The following is a 22,146-nucleotide window of genomic DNA, read 5'->3' as shown; positions in this document are numbered from 1 at the left end:
CTGGACACCAGTTTTAGCTTTGTGTTGACACTGACAAATTAAGGACATGCTCAGCACTTTTGCAAAAGTAAACAGGAAATTCCACAAGCTCTTCTAATCATTTTTCTCTTCCAGGGTGAAATCCCTTAACTAAACACGTCTGCCTGGCCAGAGAGTTGTTGCCAGGACCTTGCTGACCAGATCCTGTGGGTCCCCTTATACACTGAAACCCCTGTGGCAGCTCCTCTCTAAGGACCCTGGCCTTGGAGCTATAGAAAGGGCTCTGGGCCCCCGTGTCCTGGTGTTCATGAGGATGGGGCCGGCTCCCAATGGGTCTGACTCTGGTCCTTTGTGGTGGGCTAAGCACAGGTGAGCCACCCTTAGAGAGATGTAGGGTGGGGAGAAGGTGAGGACCAAAACACTTAACATTTCTTGAGCATCTACTATGCACTCCCTACTTTATAGATGTGGAAATCGAGGCCAGGAGTTCTGGGACTTGTTCCAAAGCCCCTAGCACTTTGGTGATACACAGGCTCTCCTGCTCCTTATCTGGGTATCCTTCTCTCTCATCAAACATCTCATCTTGCAACATAGGTTTACTGTCTAGCTCAGGGGACTATAGTCAATATCTTGTAATAACCTATGGAAAATAATTTGAAAAATAATATATGTGTATACGTAAAACTGGATCACCTTGCTGTGCACCTGAAATATTGTAAGTCAACTATACTTCAATAAAAATATATATTAACAAAAAAGAAGCCTATATATAACTGCCCCCGCCCCAACAAAAAAATCCCATCTTGGGCGCCTATGCATCCCATGTGTGTGAGTTGCTAAACCCAGGCCATCGCTCAGATGCCAGGGTAAAGGAGTAGCGCCTCTTTCCTGGAGACCTTTTTTTCTGACCACCTCTGCTTTGTGATTTTGAGTTGACAATGCAAGCAAAAGGAGGGATGATGGTCAATTAGAATCTCTAGGTCTTCTAGGGGAACCCCTTGCCATGCATGCACGCTCAGTTGCTCAGTTGTGTCCAACTCTTTGCAACCCTATATGGACTGTTCCTCTGCCTACGCGATTTTCTAGGCAAGAATACTAGAGTGGGTTTCCATTTCCTCCTGAGGCTACTTAATTTATATTCATGAAAATAAAATAAAATTTAAAATCAGACTAACCTCTCAGTTAGACTAACCAAGTTTCAAGGGCTCAGTAGCTCACATGGCCAGCAGCTCCCTTACTGGGCAGAGCAGAGAGGGAACAACTTCATCAGCATTAGGTTTGATGAGATAGCACAGTTCTATAGACTTAGTGTTCAGTCTCAGAGCAAAAAAGGAAAGGAATGACCTTGGAGAGACAAAAATCACCCCCGGGGCTGAGGTGGAGCTTTGATGTACAAAGCTGCCTCTCCAAGTAGGGGTGGGGGCAAGAAGGGCCCCTTCTACATCCTACTGGCACCCTGGCCCCTCCAACCACTGAGAACTGGCTTGTGCATCAATTAGTTTATTCTTTGGCTCTTAACAAAAGCACTCTGAGCCCCAGGGAGGGGAGAGGATCCAAGGACACCATTCCTTAAGATATTATAATTAAACAGATGACTGGAAGCTGCCAAGGCTCCAGGGAAAAGATATCCACCCAGTAAGGCTAGTTCCAGAGCTCCTCCCCCAGGACTGAAAGGGGACTTTAGCTCGAAGGAGGCAGGGAGAAGAGGGGAGTGCTCCCCACCTGGGATGGGCTCTCCCCGTTCTTCAGGAACACGTCAAAATTAGCCTTCACCCTGCTCCATGTGGCCGGTGGTGAAGTTGGAGTTGGAATTCAGGCTGCAACTTCCTTTGAGATCTGTCCGCCCTCCTGTGCTTCAATCACCCCGACTAAGGAAGACCTGACTGAGGGTATCCTGATCAACATTAGAACATTAGAACAGACGGTGAAGCAAGTTCTCAGACGGTGAAGCAAGTTCTCAGACAAGTGTGTTTTCCTGGGGATATTCACTGTTGATAGAAATTTGCAGATGATGGATTTCCACTCTACCAGGAGCTTCCCAGGTGGCTCAGTGGGTAAAGAACCTGCCTGCAATGCAGGAGATACGGGTTCAATTCCTGGGTTGGATAAATCTCCTGGAGGCGGGCACAGCAATCCACTCCAGTATTCTTGCGGAGACAAGAATCCCATGGACAGAGGAACCTGGTAGGCTACAGTCACAGTCATACATGACTCAGCGCAGCACAGCACAGCACAAGGAACCCCTGGGTAAAGAAAGTAGGAAGGGATCTTTGTCTAGTGGAATCGCAGGCCTGAAGGTTTCTGACAGCCTCAAAACCCGGAAGAACCAAGGAAAATTAAAGTCACAGAGCGGGGAAAGTTTAACCAGAAATGGCTGCTTGATTTCTCACAAAGCTCACAAAAAGAAGGGAAGTATTAAAAAAAAAAAAGAGAGAGAGAGAAAGGCAAGCTTGGACAGGGAAGATTAAAGTGTAGTTTCAGGAAGTCATAGCCTCTGTGACCATGGGCCAAAGGCAAGGGCTGTGCGGAAAGCCTCCCATGAAAAGCAAACTCACAATGTCTGTGTGCGACGGGGTGTGTGAGCTTAGCTGTGAAGCTTAATCAGGTTTCTGGACACGTGCTAAAAGGCCTGGGTGTTCTGGTGGAGATCCCAAATCACTGCCAGCTGGTCCCTGGGGTCCTTTCTCTGGGGCGGCCTGGGTGACAGGACACAGCTCTGGGACCCTCCCGAAGAGGGCCTGCCAACCCTCACTGGAGGAGGCCAGATGACATAAACACCCATTTACGATGCCCTGAGGGGTGTCCTGAGGGGTGTCCGTCAGGGTACCTGGGACCCCAGCCGTATGGCTCTGAGCCGTCCTCCGCCCTTCCTGGACCTATGTGCCCTGGCAGGGGAGAAGAGTGCTCTGAGTTGCCTCTGGCTATGCCTGACCCTATTCCCCAGGCAAGGAGGGACCACTTTCAAGCCAGTGCCTGAGTCACCTCCTGGGGCCTCCCACCCTTCAGACCATAGTTTCTACTTTCTCTAGATCCTGAATTCCAGGGTCTACATCTTCCATCACAGTTTTCTACTTCCTGCCTGGAATTCCCTTCCCTCTTCATCTTTGGAAAACGCCTGCCCACTCTTCAAACTCACTCCACTATGGGAGCCTTCATTTCACTCCTCCTGCCCTGGGGGGCACCATGGCCGCACTAACATGTAGCGGGAGCCATCCAGGGGGGATCTGCCTCCAATACAGCGGGCTCCTGCAGAACAATACAGTGAGCTGTGACCAGACTGCTAGAAGGGTCCAGCCCAGTGCCACCATCCTGAAGGGGCTCAGAGATGCTTCCTAGAGAGCTGAGAGTAAGACTCTATATGTAGCTCCTACAGCTCTGACTCATGCATTTAACTGTTTCCCACTGGCGACGGGGATGGCTTAGGATAGCCCTGGCAGCCTTTCCTACACCCAACGATATAATCTGACAGTTCTTGAGCTCCAGGTGTGCTGGGTGCCAGTGATGTGCCAGACACTACACGAGGGTTTCCTGTGAGGCTCATGTGACCCTGCAGCATGGGGGTGGGGTGGGTTATATTTCTGAGGGTGGACAATATAAACTTGTTCCCTGACTCTGAGGAGGCCACCAGCAGGCCCAGCCTGACTAGAGGCAGCAGAGGGGCTCCTCCTCCCCCGAGCCTGGGACCGCTGCCCTGCATCACCTGCCTGCATGTGGATCCCCCAGGCAGCAGGTTGGGCTTCTCCACTGGGGTTTCCTCCGTCTGAGAGGCAGGTTGGGGAGGAAGCCTGAGTGGGCCTTGGCCGCAGACATGGGCTGTTTGGGTGGAGAATTCTGGAATTCCAGATGCTGGAGCATGGTCTTCAAGGGGTGAAAACTGACTTTGGCCCCTAGACTCCTTGCCCTGTGGTTTCCACAATGCAGGGCCCAGGGCAGGCTGTGGGATAAGACACCAGTAATGACAAAGTGTGAGGCTGCAGGTTTATATCCACTCCTCTAGGCAAGGGGGTGGGGGGAGAAGGCAATGGCAACCCACTCCAGTACTCTTGCCTGGAAAATCCCATGGACGGAGGAGCCTGGTGGGCTGCAGTCCATGGGGTCACTAGGAGTTGGACACGACTGAGCGACTTTACTTTCACTTTTCACTTTCATGCATTGGAGAAGGAAATGGCAACCCACTCCAGTGTTCTTGCCTGGAGAATCCTAGGGACGGGGGAGCCTGGTGGGCTGTTGTCTATGGGGTCACACAGAGTCAGACACGACTGAAGTGACTTAGCAGCAGCAGGCAAAGGGGGGAAAAGTACCTTTAAGCAAAGGCTGGAATTATCCTGCTTTGGCTACTTAGCTTTCATGCCTGCCTGGGAGCTCACTGCCTCAAATGGCAGAGGCCTTACAGGACCCTTGGCTCACGAAGGACAAGGCAACGCACCCTCCTCTGCCTTCAGCTGGGTTCAGAGGATCCCGGGGTGGTGGGCGGTGGGGGAGTGGAGGAGGGCAGAAGGGCCCTGCCTTTGGCTGCAACAACACCCCTTGGGAGACGCAAGCTTGTGCTGTTTGGGCTGAGAGTGGAAACCTCATCTCAGCTCTCAAGGCATCAGGGCGCCAAGGCGGCCGGGAGTCCCGGGTCTGATGCAATGCCTGGGTCTTCTCAGCCTAGCAACAGGGAAGGCTCCCTGGTGCTCGGGTGGCAGCTGGCATCCACAGTAACTGTTCTGTGCCCGTGACTCTCCTGACAGGCAGGAGGGCTGCAGAGGCTGTTTTATCATTTAGGGCCCCTCGAGCCTTTTTTAAAGTGGATGGTTTAGAGGGGTTGGGGTAAGTGGGGAAAGACTTGTAGAGTTGACGGCTTTCATCAGGAAAGGAGTCATGCTTAGGCAGCTTATGGGGCCAGAGGGTAAATATATTGCCAGAAGTCGCTCACAAAGCAAGGACAGCTGAACCAGGCTCTACCCCACACCTGGTCTGATTCCAGAGCCCGTGGTGTGGATGGAAAAATAAGGTCTCTGTCCCCTCCCCTGAGTTACAGTGGGCTTGTGACTGCAATAGAGGCTGGCAGAAATGACTTGTGTGGCTTCAGAGGCTGCACCATTCAGGCCATGGGCTTCCTCCTTTTCACTGCAACCCTCCCTCTGCAAGCCCTGGGCTGCCACCTGGAGCCATGCTGGAGGGGCCACACAGTTGGCAGTGCTCCGGTCGACAGTCCCAGCAGGGCCAGTCCTCCGGGCACTGCAGCCCAGACACCAGACGGGAATAGACGAGCCTTCTTCAAGGGGTCCTCCAGCAGCAGTGGCTCCAGTCCCAGCCATCAGCATCACCACCAGCCATCCAAATCTCCCATCCCGGGCCCTGGATCCCGGGGTGCAGCACCCACCTCTGTGCCCTTTCTGAACTATTGATCCCTGGAACTGATAAGCGACAGGATGTAGTTATCTGATATGTCACCCAATTCAGAGAATGTTTCACAGCAATAAATAACCAGAATGGAATCAAGAGCACCCAGGCAGAGCCTGCGCCACGGAGACGGGAAAGAGCACTGATGTGTCTAGTTGAGAATGTGCCCTGAGTCTTACCAGTTCTGCAGCTACTTCTTCAAGACAGCGTCACCCCTGCACCCGCTCCCCCCGCACCCCACCAATTCTCTGGATGGGGACAAGGAAAATCAAAAGCCTTCCTTCCATCCACTGGGCCTGTGGATGAAGTGCTAGGCCAGGGGTGGAGATTAAGAGCCAGAATACATTTTCATGGACCACTTACTATGTGCCAGACACTGCCCCACCACACGACAGGAAGAGGTCTCAGAGGAAGCCACATGCAAAACTACATCCCTATTCTCATCCCAGCTGTGCACAAAACTACATCACTGTGGGAGAGAAGGTGATGAGCAATAAGCAAAGAACTAGATAATATTATGCCACAGGGTACTCAGCGCTGCAGAGAAAAGTAAAGCCACGCAAAGACAGGCAGTTTACAGAGGCAGGTTGGGGAAGGACGGACTCCCAAGGAAGGTGGCATTGCATCAGAGAGAATCTCCACTCTGACCCCAGAGCCCACGCCCTGGGCATGGGTATCGGGGAAAGAAAACGTCCATGTAGCCCCTAGCGTCGGAGAAGGCAATGGCAACCCACTTCAGTACAATCCCATGGATGGAGGAGCCTGGTAGGCTGCAGTCCATGGGGTCGCTAGGAGTCAGACACAACTGAGCGACTTCACTTTCACTTTTCACTTTCATGCATTGGAGAAGGAAATGGCAACCCACTCCAGTGTTCTTGCCTGGAGAATCCCAGGGACAGGGGAGCCTGGTGGGCTGCTGTCCATGGGGTCACAGAGTCGGTCACGATTGAAGCAACTTAGTAGCAGCAGCAGCAGCAGCCCCTAGCGTACACACCTGTGGCCTCTTAAAGACAGTACCTTTGGATACACACTACCATATATAAGACAAACGAGAAGAATCAGCTGTAAAGCACAAGGAACTATACTTGATATCTTGTAATAACAACCTAGAAGGGAAGAGGACCTGAAAAAGAATATATATGTACACACACACACACACATATTATTGAATCACTTTTCTGTACACCCAAAACATTGTACATCAACTATGCTTCAATAAAAAACACCTTTTAAAAAGCATGTTTGTTGATCACCTGTTTGGGGCTCACAGACCCCACAGCAGGTGTGTGAACAGGAGGGGAAACCCTTCTGCTCCCTCACCCCCCAACCCCCCACTTCCAGGCCCTCCCTCGGGCCCTGCGGCGGGGCCATCAGCAGGGTACTTACACAAAGCACGTGAAGGACCACCGCCCCCTGTCTTCGGTCCTCGTTGGTGAAGATGTCATTGGGGAACTCGTGCAGGGCTGCGGGATGGAGAGAGAAGAGCAGCTCAATACACACAGGTGACAACATTTCAGAACAGGAAGCATTCAGAGCACTGCCTTCCTCAGTCTACTACGAACTTGAATGAGGAAAAATGACATTTGTAAGTTCAAAGTTCACAGATCTCTAAGTGGGAACTTGGTGATTCCTCCTGATAAGAATAGAGGCAACAAATCTCAGCTGTGTTAGAAACACGCAGGGCTGTGACCCCAGCGGACATGCTCAGGACGCACGGTCCTACCATCTGCCTGGCTCCCGCTCACCCCCTTCAACATGGGGGCGGCGTGGAGTTCTCCACCTGTGACCAAGGTTCATGAGGACACCTGGGAACCACTACTGTGCAGGTCTGTGTTCCAACACCCTGACAACTTCATTCCAGCGCATCAGTTTCCTTCTGCAGCATCACACGTCCTTGCAAATACTGAAACGTTTCCCAAGCAGAGGCCTGCAGGCTTCAAGGATTACCCGGGGGTCCGTGGCACATGCAGGGTTAAGTCCTTGCTCTGAACTGTCTGTCTGGCCCTCTTTTCCTTGTCGTGCTCCTGCCCTGGCTGGGGGCCCCCTAGCCTCTTATACTCCCTCCTCCTGCCTCCTACTTATACACCACATTGCCCTCTGCTTCCCAGGAAGTCCAGTGCAGGGAAGAACACATAAGAAATGTTCCTTTCTGCCCACTTTCCAAACCCAGGACACGGGGGGCTGCCGTGTGGAGCCCTGCAGGGCAGGCCTGTCCCTCAACCCTCTGGCCCAGGCTTCCCAGCACTGTCTGCTTCCCACTGGGGGCACTTGAATCTGGCCGAAGCGGCACCCCACTCGATGGTTCTGAAGACAACAGGCATCGCCCATGGCTGCCCCGCTCCTTCCTGATGGGCCCTGGGGTTGTGCTGGCCACGGTGGGTAGCGGCAGAGGCTCTGACAGCTGGACATGTGCACAGGTTTGGGCAGAATCCACAGCAGCGTAGCAGTGGCCTCTGCTCTGGGCCAGATGTCACCCACCCTCCCCATGCTTGACACCCACTATGCCTCCGACCCTCCCAGAAGGCTGTTGCTTCTGGACTGTAGGCGAGGAACCCAGCGGCAGCAGGACTGGACGGCGTGCTGGCGCAACCACAGTGAGGGCCATGCACCCGGAAGAGCAGCCACGACGCCCTCACGCCTGTGACCTCTCGGCTCCTGGCACTGCCTGCCCATCTTAGTTCACCTGGTGACCTCTTCCTTCCAGGGGGCTTCTTCCTAGTGGGGACTTGATCCAATCTAAATTCAGCCCCCACACACCAGAGGAACAATCTGTGCAGCTGCCGTGGGGCTTTTCAGTGCTGGGCAGTACAGGGGTAAATGTGACCAATCCACTGCCCACCTTCCCCCAGAGGTGGAGAGGGGCCAGTACGCAGGTTACTGTATCCATCGGGACAGCCTTGGGAACCCGAAGCCAGGGTCTGCCTTGTGATGGGCATCATGTAAAACTGCCATGCGTGGGGACCACTTACCATCAACGAGGAGGAGAAGGGATGTGAGGGGCATCCTGGCACTGATACATGGAAGCCAGCCACTGCCTTCCCTCCTACCCCTCCTGTTGAGGGCAGCAGATGGAGGGAATGAAGGCCGTGGTGCAGGCGGCCCTACCAGTCTGCAAGATGCCCACACCGTGCCTGCTCCGTCATCCTTGCCTCTCTACCAGAGCCCCCAAGAATGGTTTGATCAAGGGCACCATGTCAGTAAGTGACACATTTTTATGTTTTGAATCAAGGCATTTTGAAGGACTGTTGCTAATGCTGAAGTTTCAATACCTTGGTCACCTGAGGCAAACAGTCCACTCATTGGAAAAGATCCTGATGCCGGGAAAGACTGAAGGCAAAAGGAGAGGGGGGTGGCAGAGGATGAGATGGTTAGATAGCATCACCAACTCAATGCACATGAATTTAAGCAAACTCCAGGAGATAGTGGAGGACAGAGGAGCCTGATGTGTTGCAGTCCATGGGATCACAAGATCGGACATGACTTAGTGACTGAACAACAACAATTTTTATTTTAAATGCCCTGGGTGCTCAACAGTGAGTTCAGGAGTGGAATGACCAGGATCAGATGGATGTTCTGGGCTTTGAGTTTGGAAGGGGAGGGTCTCAGCAGAGATCTGGATTCCCAATCAACCCTGGGACCTGGCTGGGGCTCTTGGATAGGCCCAGGCCGAGAGTTGTGCCCTTGGATGGGGAAGGACCCACAGAGCCCAGTGCTGGCTCTGGATGGGCAGAGTGAGTGCTGTCCAAAGTGCTGGCCCAGGAGGTGTTGGGGGGCGGGGTGTTGGGATAAGAGGGTAGGGCTTGGGACCAGGACACTCTCCTTCAGGCTCCTCCTTCCTCAATGCTCAGGGGAGTGGGGGAGCTTGGCGGTGTCCCCTTCTGGATCTGTCTTCCTGGCCTGGTGTCTTACTCATCACCAGCTGGAAACTCCCAGTCCTTGGTCAAGGGTGCCTCCTGCTGTCAGAACCCATGACTGGCTAGAAGAAAATCAACGAAATTCTCCATGAGATGATCCTGTTACCCAAATGCCAGTCTATGTGCCTGACACGCAGTGAGGCCAAATGACACGGAAATGCTGGAGATCAGAACAGAGAAAAATTTTCTGCAGGGCCTAGCAAGGCTGAAGTGAGGCTCACGCCTTAAAACCCCCAAACTTCCTGAAAGCTCTCAGCAAAGCCCTTTTCTAGGAAAGGGGAGGGAGAGGCATGGTTGTTGTTGCAGACTTCCTGGTGTCAAGCCCTTTACTCCTGAGGTCAGGTCATGGTTAGGGAATGACATGCTTGTCAATTTCCACCAAACATGTGATTCTCTCTTCTGACAAGAAAGGGCAGGTCCCAAGGCACAACTTCCACCCTCCGAGGTCTAGGGCCTGGTTAAGAGGAGGCAGAGCTCAGTTGTTGGCTCCCTCAGGGCCAAGTCTCCAGACCCTGTCTAGCTGTCACAGCTGAGGGAGCCAGACCCCCAGGACCCAACTGGCCTTCAGGCTCCTCAGGCTGCTTAGACAACAGGGACTGGGTCTGGCAGGACACAGTCCCAGCCTGGCGCCTGGGCACCCCCAGCTCACCTGCTGGCCCAAGCCTGGGTGAGCTGGAGGACCCTGGGAGGAGGCCAGGATCCACCTCTTATCTCACTCTTCACCTGATGACCACCACTCTGCTGACTGTTAGCTGAAATGCCCATGATTGGTGGCTCATTGACAGCTGGTTGCCTGTTCGTGGGACCCAATGCAGTGCTGACCAATGGCCGAGTGGGACCACTAATGGTCACTCACTGACAATTGGTCACTTGGGGGTGGGGCCCATGGCGGCACCAACCAATGGCTGAGGACCACTAATGGTCACTCATTGACAATTGGTCACTTGGGAGCGGGGCCCACGGCGGCACCAACCACTGGCTGAGAAGGACCACTAATGGTCACTCACTGACAGTTGGTCACTTTGGGGGGGGGGCCCACTGCAGTGTCGACCAGTAGTTGAGCAGGACCACTGCTGCTGCTGCTGCTGCTGCTGCTAAGTCGCTTCAGTCGTGTCCGACTCTGTGCGACCCCATAGATGGCAGCTCACCAGGCTCCCCCGTCCCTGGGATTCTCCAGGCAAGAACACTGGAGTGGGTTGCCATTTCCTTCTCCAATGCATGAAAGTGAAAAGTAAAAGTGAAGTTGCTCAGTCGTGTCTGACTCTTTGCGACCCCATGGACTGCAGCCCACCAGGCTCCTCTGTCCATGGGATTTTCCAGGCAAGAGTACTGGAGCGGGGTGCTATCGTCTTCTCCGGAGCGGGACCACTAACAGTCCTGAAAAACCATTGCCTGCTAATGGGGTGTAGAGTGTAATGGCATACAGCAAAGGCCTGGCTCTATCACTATCCCACTGCAGAAGCACAGGGCTGTGAGCAGAGTGGCTGGCTCTGCCAGACCTCCTCCCCGAGCTAGAGGTAACTGGGCAGTGGCTGAGACAAAGGGTGGGTGTGACCAGTCGTGAGGGTTGAAGGCAGAGGACAGTCAGTTAAATGCTTTCCAATTGCTTCCAGAACGACAACATTCTTACTTGGTGGTTCCCAGTCATGTGGAAAGAATGGCTAGGTAAGAATTCCCCAGGAAGCCTCACCTGATGTGGATCTCACTTTATGACAGCTCTTCTGAAAACATGTACTGGGCTGATGATGGAATTATTACGATGATTTCAGAGAGCTAATTAATACATGACTTGCAAAGAACATTGTAATCATTTTCAATTCCATCATGTTGCAAGCTTGTGTGACTCACTGGCAAAGAGCAGTACCTGACAACCCTAGCCACAGGGGACGTGACTCAGGAGCAGCCCCATCACCAGAGACCCAACTGGGGCAGCAGCTTCTTTGGGGGTAAGCCCCCAAAGCTCATCACTTATCTCATCAGTAACCCTCTCCACCCCATATGCACCCCACACAGTGCCTGCCAGTACAAAGTCATTTCATGAAGTGTTGCTTTGTCCTGGTTCTAAAGCAGTTTGATGTGATGGTGTTTAATCTCCTTAAGGCAAGGGTCAGCTTAGGCCGAGGAAAGGGCCCCCAGTCAGGTGTCTGGAGATGTGGGGCTCATCCCCAGGCCTCTCGTGGTGTGGCTTTTGCCAACGTGTCACTTCATCTCTCTGGGCCTGAATCTGCCTGCTGGCCCATACGAAAAATGGCTGTGGTTTCTTGTCACTGCTCCCTCCAGTCCACGCAGAGTAGGGTCAGTGCATACAGCAGGTGCCTAATAAGTGTCAATGGGATGAAGACCTCTGAGGGCAGGAGACGGGGTCCCTGACTGCAGATAGCATGAGCTGGCCTTGCCCAGCTGGACCAGTGGTTCAAGAACTGGTGGTGGTGGTTGAATTAGCTTCTCTGAGGCTGAACAACCCCCGATGTGAGGCCAGCACAGACTCTGGGCCACAAACTCAGCCCCAACAGTGCTTTCGGAAGGGCCATATCTGCCTCTGAGAGAAGTGTACGGAAACAGAGTGGCCCAATGGCTCTGCCCGGCGCTTCTCGGCCTCGGCTTCCTTCACATTTTCCTGTGGCCATTGGTTAGGCTTTGATTATGAGCCCACCATGGGAAATGGGCCTGGGTTCAGGGCCCACCTCTGTGACTCATGGGTTTTCTTTTCCCCTCTCTGAGCGCACCTCCTCCATTGGTGAAAAGGTGTGTGGATGCCATCTGTGTAGAGTTGCTGGGAAGCGTGCAGTGTGTGAAACACCTCTGCCATGCCATACTTCCTGGGTACCTATCGCTGTTCCTGTTCATTTTAACAGCGATAGGATGCTGGCCCAGCAGGAGGCTGAGGACACATTCCTCACGACGTTGGTGTTAAAACACACCGATCACCAACTCCAGCCTGCCTTGCCTAGGTGTCTATTTCTCCAGAACGGTATTTGGTCAGAAGGAGCCGGATGAGCCTCTGATAAGTGCTTCCTGCGTACAGGCTGTTGGGAGCCCAAGGTCCTTGTGTCATGCTGGCAACAGCTATACATCCAGCTGAAGTTTTCCCCAAATACCTTCAAAATCCTCAAAGTCTCTTTCTGCTCCTCTCCTTCTCCCCATAATTTTCTTTCCGGTACATCTTGCCAGCCTAGGGCAGGCAGCCGGCAGAGGCAAGCAGTGTTGTTCCCATGGAAACCACAGAGCCTGGAGGGAGCGGATTCCCCTTACCAAGGCAACGGCAATCAGCGGCCCGCTTCTCTCTCCTGGCTGCTTTCCTGGGCCTGAGTTTGATGAGTCTAAATGGAAGTCTGAAGGGGATGGAGAGCTTTTTTTTTTTTTTTTTGTAAATGCAACAGGGACTTTCATAGCATCTTTAGACATACTAATTGCATACTGATCAAATGAAGCGGCTCAAGATGAAAATCAACACACCTAAAAAGGCCCAGCTCCTCTGAAAATACCTGAGTGAAAGGAATCTGGGCCTCTGTGACCAACACCATCCTGCTCTCCTCCAGTTTTTTGTTTTTTTTTTTTTTTTTTTTAATAATGAAATACTTAGAGCATCTTGATTGCCTGGCCCCTTGGGGATTGCACCAAGAACTGAGGTCCTGACACTGCCCAGCTCCTCTCTGTAGCAATGGGTGACTTCAAGCTTCTGTTTTAGACATTCTGATATATCTTGCTGTTCCCTGGGCCCCTGGCAGACACCCTGGGAAGGCAAGTCTGCCAGGTGTGGTGACAGCCCCCACAGAGCCCTCCTGATGCTCTGTTGGTGGTCCGTTATGCTGTGCTGACATGTAACTTTCCAATAAACTGCAGTCATGCCTTGGCCTAAATAACCCTATGAGCTCCTGGGTGTCAGGACCTCTCTCAGGGCAGCACCCACCAGGCCCAGGGCCACAAAAGAGAATGACACCGAGTGACTGGAATCAGACAGCCTTTCTCCTAGGACATAGCTTCCGTATGCACCCTGGACAGAATTATTAGCTGACAAAATGACACTGGGAGGCACAATTCAATTAAACACCCAACAACTGAATTCCAACCTGAGTGGTCTTTCAGGCTGTGGACAAATAACCCATTCTTTCCATTCCAAGACCTGGAAGGAGCACAGGTCTAAGCCTCCTGTGTGGTTAGGTGGAGCAATGCAGATGCTTTGGCTAATGAAATGTGAACAGAACGACAGGACGTCAGTTTTCCTGGGTCAACCTCCATAGCCAGGGTCTGACTCATTTTGTGTGCTCTTGGCTACATGTCAGGAATGAATCTTTCATCAACCAGGGTCCCTGAGTCAGATATTAGAATCCCATCCCCCTGAGGTACACATTTGGTAGCCTGAGTAATAAACAGCACTTGCAGTCTCCTTAGCCACTGAGATCTGGGGCTGTTTGTTACCCAACATATCCAAGCCCACTCTGAGCAATGTAATAGCAAATGTGTCTTTGGCATCCCTACGGCATTTTGCACACGAAGTTCTGCCTTGAGACAACCTCATTTCTCCTGTCTTCTCCACTAGACTGTGTGAGGTAGGAAAGGTGGGAGGAAATTTGTTCTTCTGTGCATCCCCTGTGCACAGCTAAGTGCCTGCAGAAGAGTAGTTGCTTCGTGAGTGTTTGCTGATCAGATGAACACATGTGTCATCACTGAAGTTCCCTGAACAAGATTATCTGTGAAAGAATCTATGAAAGTGGATGTATTCACAACTTGAGACGTTTCAGGCATTCCAGACTCAGTGAGGTTGGGCAGGACACAGGGATGCAACAGGGAGCGTGCTGACCACAGGCAGGTGCAGGCTGCTGTGAAGTCATCATTTGAACTTGCCCCTCAGTCTAAGGACTGTCAGTAACATGGGAAAACTTATTAACAAATCAAAACCATGCAATGAAATACAGACTTACTTAGCTCTAACCATGCTCTCAGTACCTTACTCAGCCCCAGTCCTAGAAACATGAAGGATACACAGTCCTGACCATTGAGGAGTTAATAAAAGGTTAGGCTGGGAGCAAGGGAACCCTCAACTCTAAAGTCACACCAATACCATGTATCCCAAATTGAAGCAGAAAAGTAATCTTTATGGAGTACTGTAAAGATGTATTTACCCCTTTTTCATTGCTTCTATGGAGTAGGAATCATTATCTTCAACTTACAGAGGAGGAAACTGAGATTCAAAGAAATTAAGTAACCAGCCCACAGTCACACCATGTTCTTGGAGGAGCCATCATAATTGGGGTCTGACTTTCTAGCATATTGATGTCTCTGCAATAGAAAAAGCAGAGTGAATGGAATCAGATAGCCTTTCTCCTAGGATATAGCTTCTGTATACACCCAAAACAGAATTATTAGCTGAAAAATGACACTGGGAGGCACAATTCAATTAAACACCCAACAACTGAATTTCAACCTGAGTGGCTGGAATTGTTTGTTTGTTTGGTTTTTTTTTTTGTCCCTTTCCTTGACTTTTTGGGGGCACAAGTCCCTCCTTTCAAAAACCAGAAGCAAAGTTCCAGACTCAAATGGGTTGATATGTGTGTAGAAACAAGACTGTGAAGAGCACCTCTGTGAAGGAGAATGTAACAGAGGTCGTGGTAACCAGGAACCTCAGTCCAGGGTTCCTCCAACTATTACTACAAAGGTATCACCAATCAAATTCACTGACAAATGTCATTTCAGCCAAATGTCTATGTGGTGACGTATGCTCATCAGGCAGCCAGGGTTTTCTGAGAACCTGAATACCTAGATTTGAAGACCTTCTTCACCACTCATGAGTTCTGTGGCCTTGCACAAAATTCCTGAGACTTCTCCAGTCTTAATTTCTTAATGTGCAAAATGAGGGCATGAAAACAATACCAGTTCATGTGATTAGGAGGATTAACTGTGATGATACCTATGAAATACCAAGTACCTACAATCAGGTAAGCAATTATCAAAGGGTAACTCCTTTGATTAAAATAATGAGGAAGGAGAATACGGACAGGAGGTGTTTCCCGAGGCATCCATGCCCACCTTCCTAGAGTCCCATCATGTTCATGCTAGGCAACCCCATCTCTTTTGCATCTCTTTGCGGGAGGGCTTTCTCCAAGGCTGACCATGGGTGCTCTGCCCTGATACTGCAGGCTGGAGAAGCTGGAGAATTTCTATGACTCTTGGCCCCGAGAAGGCCAGGAGAAGCCCTCCACCAAAGTCTGATAGGAGGTTGGGTGTATTAGTATCCCAACTCACTCCCCACACAGGTGGGGTCACAGGGCACATTCTGTGCTGTTTGCTGCTATTCTCAGCGGGACTAAGCTCCAGCTTCTCAGAGTGACAGCTGGCTTCGTAACCTTCCTTTGATTGATTGCCTTTCCTTCCTGTCTCACTTCCCAACTCCCCTGCCTAAATCATCTCCAAAATAAACTTGTACTTGAGCTTGCCTCAAGGCCTACTTCTGGCAAATCCATATTTATACAGAGGGAACTAGGAATTCTGCAGTCTTGTACCCTCCGCTTCAACAAATGCTAGTCTTTCCAGGAGAGAATTCATCCATATTAAGGTGAATTTCCCTCCAATCAGGGCCTCATTCCCATGCATTTATAGAGAAGTGATGCACCCTGCCCTGTCAACAGCAGCACAGAACCGCCTCCCTCCTGAACGCAGGCTGAGAGACCGTCTTTGCCCCCTTGTTTGTGGTGCAGAGGTTCATCCAGCACCCAAGACAAGCTCCTTGATTTCCACTCCAGGGCTCTTTTTTCTCATGTCCATATTGGCAGAAGATTTTAAACAACCATCCCACAAGCTTTTCTCCTGGAAGGGAACAGACATTCTTTGCAACTGAAGAACCCCAGTCATTAGTTACATAGAATTTGGGCCTGGCAGGGCCCTGAAGTGTAATTCGATGAACTAGAAACATATTTCTTTATCAATAATAAAAAGCTGAGGCACCCACGCTGCTCATGTATCTGAGCCAGCAGCTACTGTAGAAAAATACAGTGATCCCATGAACAACGCTGTGCTCTCAGGCCACAGCCATGGCTGCAGAGAGCAAGAGGCTGCTTTGCAGAGGCAATAGCTGGCCACTTGTGTTTGCTGCTCCTGCAGGATCATCATGGCTGTGTCAGTAATGAATTCTTATTAAAGGAAATGCAATATTTATGGTAAATAGGTCTGCAGTGCTCAGAACTTTATGGTCTCCTTGGACTGCTCTGTTCCTCAAAACGTCCCTTGGTGCCAATGGCAGAGACAGGAGGTTTGGATGGATGAACAGGAGTCTGACCCAGGTAGTGCATCCCTCGTGTTCTCATGTCTGCTTATTGATCCAGAGAAATGCAGACCGACAAGCTGACGTGTGCAGAAACCCGCTGCAGAGCTCCTCAAGACAACACATGAGGGCTGGAAAGAATGCGCACTGCTTCTCAGCACCCTGGGAGAGGATGAGGCTCTTTGAAAAACTTTCTTACGAAAAATGTAATTAAATAGTTCTTTCTGAATGTCGCAATTCCCTACAGGAATCTATGTCGAACACATTCACTCTTTCAGCATTTATTCTACTGAAGATGAAGTGTGCACGCCAAATGACTGGTAGTTTCAAAATCGGTGATTTTTTTAAAACGTTAACTCATCACATTTCAGAGCTAGAAGCAACCTTTAGGGTTCTGTTGATCTACAGATGGAAAGGTAGTTAGCATAAGGATTTGATGAGAAACGCTACTGAAGTTCTCCTCTGCTTCCCCTTTTAAAATCTGCTTTCTTTTTTCTCCATGATCACCAATTTCAGGGACAGAAAGTAGAGGTCATTTCATATGTTCATCAGTTGACTGGTACTGACTGACTGCTAGGCTGCATCATCTTGGATGGGGTTCATTGTGGTGAAGCATCGTGATCCACTAACGATGGCTCTGCCATGGCTACGGGAAAGGAAATGGGGGCATGTGTGCTTCTTATTTCCCTGCACTGAGCTCTGCTGACAAAATCCTAAAAGTAAAGCGAACTGTCCCTTCTTACTCCTGGCAATAGTGATTACTGTAATTTCTTCTGGTCTTTACCTACTTTAGAGTGTAATCCACTGAAAAGCTGGACAGAGATTAAAAGTGCTTCAGTGACCAACTATATCTCAATTAAAAACATATTCAGAACTCAAATTGTAAAAAAAAAAAAAAAGTGTTTCAATATGATCCCCCAAAGATGCCAAATATATTCAAGCAGATGTATTAGGTAGCTACACATTTATAAATATTAGCTTGAAATCTAGTCTGTAGTAATGAAATAAATACCTAAGAAAACTCATAACTAGTTGTAGGAAGAGATGTAAATAAACAGAAAGTTTACTGTAAATAAACTTTCAATAAACTTTGTGTGTATTATAAATAAACTTACAGAAAGTTTTCTGTAAATAAACAGAAAAGTTTGTTTTGCCAAATAAACTATTTGGCAAAACACAATTTAGTATTTGGCAATCTCTGACCACTCCTTGAACGAAACATGAAGATATGTTACCTGGAGGAAACCATTTTCCCTTTGTGATACCATACATTAGCTATCTTTTGAAAAAGCCCCAACGAACTTTTTGGCCAACCCAATACAAACTGATGGCAAGAAAGATATCTTAAGAAAGCCACTATGCTGTCTTGTACTTAGCAAAGCAAAACTGGTCACAGTTTGGAGCAGATAGATCAAAGCAAGGGCATCTAGAAGCTACTTGAGGTATGTTTAATAATTTTTGGTTGTATATCCACTGTACTGGTGGCTCAGATGGTAAAGTGTCTGTCTAAAATGCGAGAGACCTGGGTTCAATCCCTGGGTTGGGAAGATTCCCTGGAGAAGGAAATGACAACCCACTCCAGTACTCTTGCCTTGAAAATCTCATGGATGGAGGAGCTTGGTGCAGGCTACTGTCCATGGGGTCACAAAGAGTCGGGCACGACTTCACTTTCACTTTCATGGATGGTGCACTGAAGGAACTCTGGATTCTGTTGTCTTCCTTTGATGACTGTTGTGTTTTGTTGGAGCAGGAAGTTAGATTATTGGTGCTATCTGGTGCTGGTTTTAAGTTTTTTCTAATAAAGGCCATTTTTATTATATTCTTAGTCTTGGGATATGGTCTTAATAGGTTTCAATGGGAAGTCTGAGCTGTTTAATAAATTTCTTTAACTTTAGAGACTTGAACTGAAAACTCGTCTCCCCAGTGCTGGTAGCTACTGAAATGTCTACTTAGCAGTTCTAGCCTTTCAGCTGCTGTTGCCCCAGGAACTGCCTGGAATCCCACACACCCAAAGCATGCACAATTTCAGGGTCAGTCAAGAATTTGGGGGGATTTTATATGCATGTTTTGCACTCTCCCTCTGAATTTCTCCTTTCTGGGGTATCCCCCAAATTCCGGCTACTCTGGGAGCACCTCACACTAATCTCTGATGGATTGCCCCAGTAAGATCACTGCTCTTGCTCTGCTAGAGCTCTGTCCCCATGCACTGTACATCAAGGGAACTTGCTCTGGGAAAAGGCAATGGGTGTTGCCCTCACACAAGATAGTTTCCTTCTTTCAAACCTCATATACTCTCTATTCTCTGCTTGCTTTATTTATTTACTTTCTGGAGCCTTTAAACAATTGTTTTTCTTTATTCTATTTAGAGTCTATAACCGTTCCTACAGGAGCATTAATCCAATATAAGATACTCTACCATGATGGGAAGTCTAAAGTCCAGAATATATATCCTAGATCATAACCTGCCACAGAAAAATGTCCAGTAAACTAAATGCACGTGAATGTTTCCCCAAGCTTGCTACTAGTTATACTAAATCCTCCATGGAACTACTGTAGTCCAAAATAACTGTGTGGTCCACTAAATAACACCCTGGGGAAAGTGAAGGTGACTAGATGGGCAGGCAAGTCATGATGGAAGGGCCAGGAGGCAACCTAGTTTCATACTAATTCATATGGATAAACTAAGGATTGGACAGAGAAATCAGTACAGTGTAAGATTCCAGGAAGAGACGTGGCAGCCTTGCAAAGCCCTCAACTATAAATATTTCAAGGTCAAGGCAATCCAAAGACACACCTGTGGCAGTTCTGATGTCTCTGACAGGTGATGCCCGAAGGCTCAGAGGCAGGAAAGTGTGTTAGGAGGCAGAGTGCCATCAGAAACCAGTTAAAGCCGATGAAGTGGAATCACATCCTGCTCTCCTTTGGAGCCTAGAGGTCCTCTTACATGTTCCCCAGGATGTCAGATTTTGACCTTCCACATGAATTTGGCAGATTGAAATTCACAGCAATACAAGGTAGGGGTTTAGTAAAGGCTTTTCAAGTTCAGACAAATCTGTGAAGCTTCAGAAACAAGAAAGAAAAGTATGCAGCAAACAAACTGGACTAAATCTGGCCATTACCTAAAGAACATGGAAGTAATCACATCTACAATGTTTTTAAAAAGGAAGTAAGGGAAAATTCTGCTCATTTCCTGAATTAGTTGAGACCAAACTCATAATACGACAACTGGTGTTCACAGTGAGGAGGGAACAGTTTCACTTAGCTCTGGTGTCAGAACTCCCTCACATCCCTGTGATAAGTTAATGACCACTGGGCCCCCTTAGAATCCAGGATTTCTGTGTCATTTCTGGCTAGCTTATGTCTTTCTGTGTGCTGATATTTCATTGCAGGGTTGGTTGGAGTTGAAAACACAGTCGAAGAAATCAGCATAATTATTTGGGGACAAAAAGATGCAGAGGCAGTGGCATAAACTTTGTGATGTAATAAACTTGATCATGATATCATCAAGACCAGAGGCAAACGGACACATCTGCTGTTGTAAGGAAGGAAAAATCTTGATCCCATGTGAAGCAAAGGCTAATCCAAGACAATGAGCATCCTCTTGCCACCCCCACCATCTGAGGACTGGATTAGCCCAGACTTAAGGACGTGGACCTGCAGCTCACTGGGCATGCTGGACAGATGAATGAGTTGTGATAACTTTGTTGACTTCAAAGAATGGAAAAGAAATTCATATTACTTCCTCTCATCTCTTCTCATGTAAACACTGAATGGGGGGGCATTTCATGTAGATCTATGGACAAAACCTATTAAAATAATTTTTTAAAGAAGAGATCCTTTTAGCATTCAAGATATGTATTTTTTTTGGGGGGGGAGGTGGCTGGGAAGAGGTAAAATTATTATTCTGGGAGTGACTCCAATGTTTACATTTTCTGGCATAGCTCAAATAAATATGACCAGACTGTCAAACTTACTGCATGAAGATCTCTGATCTCCCAGGTAACAATAAGGTGAGCAGATAGGCAAAGCTACTTTTTCCTCTGAAGATGGAAATGACAAACTTCTTCCAGATCCTGGACCAAGAAAACAAGGTCCGGCCTAATCATGAGCTAATCTAAGAGGCCAGTGGATCAGATCCCTACAGGGGGGAGGGCTAGTGTGAGCTGCATTATCTAGGACACAGAAGCAAACCAAGGGGCTTGTTCTCAGTGATTTTAAGCAAATGGTTCTCTCCAAGGATACAAGGTTCCTTTGAGAATGATTCAAAGACCAAAAAGACTCTGATTTCTTTACAATCACAAATGTATCCTATAATGCTAGCAGGCTTCTCAGAGACACAGACGTGCACACAAACGTTCCCTATCCACTGCATGGCGTAGTTGTCACACCCATCGCACTGGCTTAAACCCGGCAGAGGATAACTAGGGCACAGACTACACAGCCTTGTCCTCCTGGAGTTTGCAGTCAAGTTGAGGAAGCCAGATTTAAGTGTATACGCAAATTGGAGGCCGATAGAAGGCTATATCCCCAAACATACATGTAGGTATATATGTGCACACACATGTGCATGTGTATACATGTGTATTATACATATCAACTACTGAATAACTATGCCCAAAGGCAGCGGTTGGCCCAAGACAACCAGAACAGCTTACGCTTACAGCTCACGACTCCGGCCTCAGGGAGGTGGTCCTCACTTCACCACTCACGTGACTTCAGTGACCCAGTGACTGGGGCTGGAAACAGGAAGCTCCCTCCCTCACTGCCTTTCTGGCACCTGTGCTGGGGCAGCTCAGACACCCCGGTCTGACACTTCTGGGGCTCCTGGACCCCTCTTTCTTCCTTGAGGTCTCTTCAGCCACGTGAGGACTTCTCACATGGCTTCGGAGCTACAAAGGCACATGTTTCAAGACAGACACCCAGGAGAATGCCCATAAAGTACGGCCCTTTATGACGGATCCTGGGAAGTCACGCAGAGCCTTTCTACCACTGTCTGTCAGTCAAAGGCCTGACTGCCCTCCTGGCGGGGTAGCGGGGGCGGGGGGGTACTGTGGACTCTTTGTCTCGACTTTTGGTGGGGGTGGGGGAGGGACTCTATTCTGGAAGCACACGTGGTCCTGGAGTTGTTACCAGGCCATTTGAGAAGATGAACACAGGCACTGTTTCCTCTGTCTGAAATGAAGTGCTTAGTCGCTCAGTTGTGTCTGACTCTTTGTGACCCCGTGGACTGTAGCCTGCCAGGCTCCTCTGTCCATGGAGATTCTCCAGGTAAGAATACTGGAGTGGGTTGCCACGCTCTCTTCCAGGGGATTTCTTCCCAACCCAGGGATCGACCCCAGGTCTCTGGCATTGCAGGAGGATTCTTTACCATCTGAGCCATCAGGGAAGCCCTGTCTGAAATGATAACTTTATAGCTATATTTACAATGTAACCATTAATATGGATCAGAGTAGGTGGTATTTAGTCAGGAACCGAAGCCCCGTGTAAGCCAGAGCAGCAGGTAAGGGCCACATGTGGTGAGTCAGTCCTGAGTGGAGCCTTGAAGAAGGGCAAGCTGTGGAGGAGGCCCTCCCAGGTGGGGAGGAAGTGGTAACCAAGTGTGGAGTG

At 49.4% G+C, this 22,146-nt stretch overlaps 1 protein-coding gene across 1 annotated transcript in view; it reads right to left on the bottom strand.

Moving 5' to 3' along the window:
• SLC24A3 (solute carrier family 24 member 3) overlaps positions 1 to 22,146 on the bottom strand; it is a 424,885-nt gene that overhangs the window by 156,398 nt on the left and 246,341 nt on the right. The window contains exon 3 of the mRNA XM_018057246.1: positions 6,754 to 6,830. Within this exon, the coding sequence (XP_017912735.1) occupies positions 6,754 to 6,830 (77 nt within the window). The remainder of the gene's footprint in view (positions 1 to 6,753; positions 6,831 to 22,146) is intronic.

Source organism: Capra hircus, chromosome 13 (assembly GCF_001704415.2).
Source record: "Capra hircus breed San Clemente chromosome 13, ASM170441v1, whole genome shotgun sequence".
In the NCBI taxonomy this organism is placed as follows: domain Eukaryota; kingdom Metazoa; phylum Chordata; class Mammalia; order Artiodactyla; family Bovidae; genus Capra; species Capra hircus.
The sequence above is the reverse complement of the archived record's forward strand: the minus strand, read 5'-3'. Positions and strand labels throughout refer to the sequence as shown.